At 38.0% G+C, this 8,307-nt stretch overlaps 1 protein-coding gene across 7 annotated transcripts in view; it reads left to right on the forward strand.

Moving 5' to 3' along the window:
• LOC144010058 (DNA (cytosine-5)-methyltransferase 3A-like) overlaps positions 1–8,000 on the forward strand; it is a 36,751-nt gene extending 28,751 nt beyond the window's left edge. For all 7 annotated transcript variants that reach the window (XM_077510138.1, XM_077510140.1, XM_077510142.1 and 4 more), the window contains one exon: positions 390–8,000. In XM_077510138.1, coding sequence (XP_077366264.1) covers positions 390–531 — 142 coding nt within the window. In that variant the 3' untranslated portion in view covers positions 532–8,000. The remainder of the gene's footprint in view (positions 1–389) is intronic.
• The last annotated feature ends 307 nt before the right edge of the window (positions 8,001–8,307 follow it).

Genomic DNA, 8,307 nt, shown 5'->3' on the forward strand with positions numbered 1-8,307 from the left:
TGAGTTCTCTCTTTTTGACAATATTGTGACCTTTTTTTTTGCATCGCCAACTCCCCACACTATCGTGACGTGACCTTCATATCGTGATAGTAACGTATCATGATGTTTGGATATCGTTACATTCCTACTCTGCAGAGGAGCCAATACTCCTTGCACAATGAGAGCGCCACTGCCACCTACTGTAGTGAATGTGCAATTACAGTTTATTCTAGTAAAAACCTAAAAAAAACAAATGTTTTTTTAAAAGTAACTTTCAATTCACATTTTGAGGTTCCACTGCACTATCAAGAGATGCAAAAAATCAAACAACAAAGCTGTTCTATAGCTACATTGCTGACGAAAGTTGTTTTAATGTATATTCTCTGAAATGATTCCATGTGTGTATCCAGGGTGTTTGGTTTCCCCGTCCACTACACCGACGTGTCCAACATGAGTCGTCTGGCCCGGCAAAGGCTGCTGGGACGCTCGTGGAGTGTTCCCGTCATCAGGCACCTCTTTGCCCCTCTAAAGGAGTACTTTGCCTGCAACTAGTCACACAACAACTCTCTCTCTCTCTCTCTCTCTCTCTCTCTCTCTCTCTCTCTCTCTCTCTCTCTCTCTCTCTCTCTCTCTCTCTCTCTCTCTCTCTCTCTCTCTCTCTCTCTCTCTCTCTCTCTCTCTCTTTCTCTCTCGCACTGTCTCTCACATACACACCCCTACACACACTTGTGACAACAGATAACTGTACATAGTACACAGCTTGTACATGAAGGTTGGCTGATGCAGATGAAACGGATGACCAGGCAGACATACACACACATACACCACACACACTGCTAAGGACTTCATCCCTCGATCCCGTACTGGCTAATCTTGGTGCCCAGGTGCTAGCTTGCACGCACACACTTGCTAGTTCAGTTTGTGTACTGTATAGCACACACAAACGTCCTTCCATCTGACTTTTAAGCTGATGTCTTCTGCCGTTTTGCATTAGTTGCCGTCTCTACGAGGCACCGACACACAACATACATCACCAAAAACCGTATGATCACACGCGTCGTGGTGGTGCTGTCGTTGCGTTACCGACGCAATAAACTGAAATATCAAAAACACACATCCACCACACACACCAGCTAAAACCCGCGGTGCTGGCCGGGCTGTCGTCGAGGCCAAATGGTGCCACTTTCTTCGACGTGACATTTTTTTTTTTTTTTTTACTCCTCTTGGTGCTCTTAGAGACGTTGTGGTCTCGGTTTGTTTTCGGTTGCTGCAGTTTGGGGTCCCTAGCGGATTGAAGCCAAATCCTTCCAAACAGGCACAGAGGTTAAACCAGCTACAGAGTGTACTCGAAGGCTGAGAGAGGGGGGAAAAAAAACATGCTAACTTTCACTAAAATAACTCCAATTGGATTCTTCTATTGAATAAATCTCAGTGGATGAGTTAATCATCAGTGCAGTGAGCCAAAGTAACATCAAATATAATTTAGGAATCCCACTGTGGGTTGAGGGTACATTTCAACTAGCTGGGAATGTGCCTTTCAAAAGTATTTAGCGCCCTCAAGTGGCTAGAAAAAAACATAGAATTTAATATGATTTCATACAAAAGGTTTATGCACTGTATTTTAACTTACTTGAAACATCTTTGTCTTTTTTTTAACGTTATGAAAACAGTATCAACTCCATGATATACACAATTTTTATACACAAATAACCCTATCATTGTGGCAACTATAACATTAGCATAGCAAAACTGTCATGTTTATGTAGACTGTTGCACCTCCACTTGCCATTATTGGCTTTGTGTGTTCGTGAACTACTAAACAACCCGATTATATTCTCCAGCATGCTTGAATTTAATATATGGTAGTTCGTTCTTAGCTTTGAATACAGTACAGGGAGTCCTCAAGTTGCGCCAGAGTTCTGTTCTTACGCTAGAAATGTAACCAGAATTTCGACTTAAGTTGAATTTCCCCATTAAAGTCAACATTTACATCAAAATAATTTGCATTTTAAAAAAATCAAAAATACATTATGATAAAAAAAAAATAATAAGATGCTGTACGACTGTCCAACTGAATCCCAAGTCTTTGCCGATGTCGATATTTTTTTTATGTCTAGCTTCGTTTCCATGGTAATTGCTTTTCTTTTGGCTGGACCAACATTGATAGAAGGCGTAGCTTTCTTCTTTGGGGCCATGATGTGGAAAAAAGAGGGCGGAAAAAGCCAAAGATACTCCCACAAGTGCACAAGCGCTAGCACTAGCTAAGGGCTAAATAGCGGACGAGGGGAAAACACTGCGGACGAGGAACCAAAATGGCGGACAGGGCCAAAATGGCATACCGGGCGTAACTGTTGTAAACTCGAAACTCGAGGACTCCCTGTATTCTACCTAAAGCGTTTTGAGTACACGTTGCATTGGTAACAGAGCAAACGCAGAGTTAGCATAAAATACACACTTATTTGTACTTGTTCTTTTTTAAAACCAACTTTAATAATTTTATCCATTAAAGGTTGTATTATATAGTTAGTGAATGTATGATAGGATTAGCCCGACATGATACAACCCAAATTTTGCTTCCTCAAGTGTTTGCCGGTATGCGACAAACACATGCTAATATCCATAATTAACTCTGTTTTATCGCGTCCGTGAGTGCGTCAAATAATGTGAGCGCAATAATAATAATAATAATAATTGGTCCAAGTGCCTGGCTGCTCCGCGTGTGTTCTGCAAAACAGCTAAGAAGGTTCTGACACTGAATAGATGGCAGAATTGTCTGGCAATATCTGAGATTAAGAGTCAGGAGCATCCGTTTTTATTACGTTTACATGTTACTGAACCATTGTAGCTCCATTCAGTGAGATAATGAATATGTTATCCAATATCATGTCACACTCTTTTAGACATAATTCTTTGGATTTTTATGTGAAAAAGTAATCTCTCCATCACTGGGTAATAGATCACGTGTCTCAAAGCATACTTTATGTAATTTTTTACTGTAACACAACGGTGAGAATTGATGATATTGTAATCTTTACATTACTGTTAATACAATAATATTGTCATTAAATTTGAGCTCTCAAACGATTACATTTTTAAATCAGATTAATCATATCTTAGAATTTTGATTAATCATGATTAATCACTGACTTAAAAAGGCTTTTTTCCCCAACATATTTTGCCCACTAAATTTGAAGCGCACCTATTATGTGTTAATTCTTTCGACATTTAATGTTATGAGGACGTCTTCAAAAATTTATATCCACTGCACACGCTGATCCTGCTTTTTCTAATCAATTATTTGCATAATTTAAAATGTGAAAAAATGACCTACGGCATATGTCAACATTTTTTAAATGCTTTACTTAAATGCATGTAGTTATGTTTATTGCTCAAACTCCAACAGCTACCTTTAATGTAACCATCCACTGTCCACTAAAAAGGATCATCTGCGGTCAAAATTAATAGTGTGATTAATCTGTGGTAATACAATGATTAATGCGATAATTTTTCCTGATTAATTAGTTAACGCTTTAACTTTGACAGCACTACATTAGATATACATAAATTGTGTGTATAAAATTTCCTTTTCCGCACATGTTCACCGTACTGTATGATGAAGTGCTGAGAGCACTGATTCGCTGATATGTATTACCTGTATATTTTTAAAAAAAAGACAATCATTTGATTGGATTTACAGTAGATTTTAACATCGGAAATGTGAATCTGCCGTTCATCGTGGAGTTTTGTCCAAACCGACTCAAAATGAATTGAGAGACCATATAACACAATTTTAGTTGTTTTCTTTTTTTCTCTTAGAATATCACTGCAGAAAAATGGCTCCACTCATTGAGGTTCAACTCATCCGGCAAGATTATTCAAGCCTGTTACGAAAAAATTGAAAGTAGCCGTAGCACTGTGTCGAAAAGAGATAAACTAATGGAGCTTTATGGTGGCTAAAAAAAAACAAAAAACAGCTTCTCTTGTGCCTCAGCCTCTTGTGGTCTCCTTCTGTGTTGCTAAACTAAAATGGCTTCCCGTTTTTGCAGCTCTACTCTTGCTTGACTTCATAAGGGATGCAGAACGTTCTCTCGAGGCAAACTCAATGTTGCCGTTTTGCATTCCTGCGAGTGGAACAGTCAGAAAACCCATTTCACTTGGAAACACTGCGTCGTGAGCGCATCATGGTGGTGCAGGCCCTCTTTGAAATTGAACCGAATACAACAGGGACTTTATTTTTTCAGTCTGGTGCTTTTGGTCCCGCGTTGACCACGTTTTTCTATCGAAAGCCTTCCAATCCTCTGACCTTCCTCAGATAAACCAGCCAAAAACTGGACACATAGCGTCGACTCACGTGCACAAACAATCACGAACCGTAAACCAGCAGTTTTGTCTGTTGTCGTTTTTGTTTTTCCACCATCATTGTTTACCCTCCGTTTATACAACCAAACTTCAGGTGCTTTTTCAACCAACCTTCAGGTGCTTTTTTCAACTCTGCTCTTTATACAGCGCTCTTCAAGTGCAGGTTACACACACATACACATATAAAACACACAGTTGCGGTGCTGATTTTACTCCAACTACGTCAACATGCATAGTCACTGTGTTTCCGCAGGACACCTGTCAAACGCTCCCCCCAACCTCCCCGTTCCCCTCAGATACTGCATGTCGGTCTGTCAGTGTAATCTCATGTTAGATTAGGGAGTAATGATGATGATAATAATAATGGTAGTTTTAATTACAATAATAATCCGTTATTGTGCGTGCGTGTGCGTGTGTGTGTGTGTATACTGTTCCAGGTCGGTGCTCAGTTCAGTTCAGTCTCAGCCAAGAGGGGGACGAAGCTGGAGGAAACGTGTATTACAGTTAGTTGTAGTGACTTTGTCTTGTCCGATGGAACTTGTGTGCAAGTGAGACTCTCAAATAAGAAACGTGTTCAAGTAACACCAAAATGCAGTCTGGCATCAACTGGGGTCCCTTCACATCTTGTTTGCAATACAGTGGAGCCTTGAAGTTGAAACTGGAGTCAGATGTGTTATCACATGAGGTTAATTAAACCTAAATTTATAATTAAAGGCCCGGTCTGCTGTTTTCACTCAGGAAAAGGCACTTTTTCAATACAGGATTTAAACAAACAAACTTCTTCTCAATTTAAAGATCTGGGCTTCTCTTAATTTCTCGTGGTGATTTTTCCTAAACCCCCACCCCCCTATCCTGTATTTTGTCATTTTGTGTTTGTTTTGTAAAATGCGGGACGTTTCTGTGGAAAGACCGTGTTTACACCCCTCCAGCCAATCGCAGAGCGGAGGGTGGCCTGTCGCAAACGGGGCCGGGCGAATTTGTCGGCTGCGTGACGTCACTCGGTCGACATCTTGACAGCACGCATGGATTTTTTTTTCGCTCACTCATTCACACATGTAAGCTTCTGTGAGTGAGTGAGTGAGTGAGTGAGTGAGTGAGTGAGTGAGTGAGTGAGTGAGTGAGTGAGTGAGTGAGTGAATGTGAGTGAGTGAGTGAAAGAAAAAATAATCTGGAAAAAATCACCACCGGACATTAAGAGAAGCCCAGAGCTGTAAATTGAGAAGAAGTTTGTCTTTTTAAATCCTGTATTTAAAAAGTGCCTTTTCCTGAGTGAAAACGGGCCTTTAAGTTTCTGTTAAATCAACTCCCCTTTTTTTTAATGTTACTGAAACCCTGCCCAGACCAACGATTACGTGTCAAGTGATGGAATTGGGAGTGTTAGTGGAACACAACACTGCAAAAAGGACAGGAGAAATTTTAAGAAAAAAATATAGTAAAATTAGAAAAGTATCACTTAATAACCAAAATTGTCTGCCAACAGAACAAGAAAATTTTACTTGGCAAAATTTTGAAAAATAAGTAATTAATACTAGGCCCATATCAACCACAGCGGTCTTGAAAATAGTTTTTTTTATTTTTTTTAAGACTAAAAAGAAATATAAAACAAAAATATTAACTTGCAAAAAACAAAAACAAAAACATACTAAAAATAAGCAAAAAAAAATCCTCAAATTTCAACAAATTCTATATGTAATTGGTTATCATCTAAAAATAAAAAATAAAAAATATTTGAGCTTATGTGTATTTTTTTCTTATTACATGTAAGAAAAAGTTGGATATTTTTACTTAATTTGACATCAATTTTCTAATCTAATGCATTTTTTAAAGTTTATTTTTCTTATTGGGTAAAAATGAGAACAAGTTTCCCAGAAACAAGCCTTCTCTTACTATCTTAAAAAAAAAAAAAAAAAAAAAAAAAAAAAATTGCAGTATACTATCTGATGAAAACCTGATGTGAGCATAACTCCTTCTTATGATTGGCTCCAAGTCAAGCCTGTGATTGTTCAGAATCTCCAAAATTGCTTTGCTGAATAAATGATGCGCAACAATCATTTTTGTTTGTGGCATTTTCGGAATTTTTACATGAGTAGAAGAGTTGCATTGTTAATCAGTCACTGTATAATTCATATAGGATGTATAGCAGTCCTATAACATATTTATATTCACGTTATTTTCTTAAATTAGATTTGAAATACCGACAAATGCTCAGCGTGAGGGGCTCCACTGTATTTGTCATTGTGGTTGTTGGTTGCCACCGATCAAAGCGATATTTTGACTCAACGAGCACAATGTCTGCCATACAAGAACGTCATTTATATTTCCATTGCTAGAGGTAGCAAATAGCAATATCGACCACCCAGGCATTGCAATATTTTGTGATATTGTTCAAATGTCACCATCATTATTACTCACAATTTTTTTCCCTTCATTCTTTGCTGTGATTTCTGACAGAATTACATTCCATTCCGTTGTAGCTATACATGTAATTGTGATTTTTAACCTCCACACTTTTTTGCCGCCTAACAACTCCAACATAATACTTCCAATTTACATTGTTCTATTTCAACTAGCTTCAAAAATGACTGCCTCCTGAGGTATATATCGTCTGATTCCACATTACTTACGGTATTTGCACAATTTAACATTTAATATAAACTTTTCCCCATTCATTTTCATTGAACATTTTCTAAGCATCACTTTCCACACCCACTTCCATATATATCACTTATCATCATTACCAGGTGTCTGATACTGCTCGGTGGCACAGTTGGTAAATCGCATTGTCCAGTAACCAGGAGGTTATAATTTCATAATTTATCTCTCAATTTGCTTACAGAATTCCCAAGCAATTTCCCCGGAAATTGCACTTCGCCTAGTTACATTTTGTTAATGTTATACATTACGTATGGATCATTTCATGCCAAGTACCTGTCCTTTGGTCAGATGCAGTCATGTTTTTAGCCCTAATAGTGTGGACTTATTACTTTTTAACTACTTGGTTATCATTTCAGAGCTCCTAAGAAGAATTTGAATCACTGATTTGCTCAAGCGGTTGCAAGCCCAAACAGGTTGGTGACCACTGTCTGAATTTGCGGTGTGACGTGAACATGTTTCTGTTTGAGAGTGCAAGGAGACTAAAGCCAGAGGAAGGCGGGCATAGTTTTGATTGACAGCTGCCAAATGGTAGCGGTGATGTTGTCGGTGGTTTGCCTATTGACAGCTTTTAGGCTGAGTGATGCGCAATTTTCAACACTGATATCAGACTCGCACACAAATAATTACTGTTGTTCACATACACACAGAGTAAATACTGCACATACACGTACACCAAACACGACATCTACAGACCCGATGCTGCAGCGCATTCAGATGACACTCATCTCAAGGACTACATGAAAGATGAGCTTTTAGGAAAAGTGGAACTGCTGGTGTTTCAAAAAGGTGCTACAATTGTTTTCTGAAAATCAGAAAAAAAATATATTGCTAGGAGTATAAAAGTTTGTCTTTACAATGACTGTATTTAAGTTTGTTGTAGTAATGAAGAGGCACTATTATTATTTTACTCTTGTATGAATATGAACTAATTAAAAGGCATTTTAACTTTGTACTTGAACAATGTAAGAAAAGAACCGTGAATAAAAAAAAAGGACTGTTTCTTGTGATTTGGTGAATGTGTTCTTCGTATTGTATTTCCACAATGCAAATGCTTCCTTTACACGGTGAAAACAAACGGTATATTTCAATTCTTTTGCCTGTGACTATTTGTACAAGACTTGTTATAGTAGTCAAATGACATTTCATAACATTTTTAAATCAAAATAATCTTTACAAATCAAATTACAAGGATCCAAAATCCAATGCTTTTCAATAAGAACACTCCTTTCACCCTTTCACCGATTTGCCCGCCACTTTTTTGTTTTGAAAGTAAGCTCGGAATTGTAATTGGCACATAATAAGAATCGTCTTTAT

Source organism: Festucalex cinctus, chromosome 21, assembly GCF_051991245.1.
Source record: "Festucalex cinctus isolate MCC-2025b chromosome 21, RoL_Fcin_1.0, whole genome shotgun sequence".
In the NCBI taxonomy this organism is placed as follows: domain Eukaryota; kingdom Metazoa; phylum Chordata; class Actinopteri; order Syngnathiformes; family Syngnathidae; genus Festucalex; species Festucalex cinctus.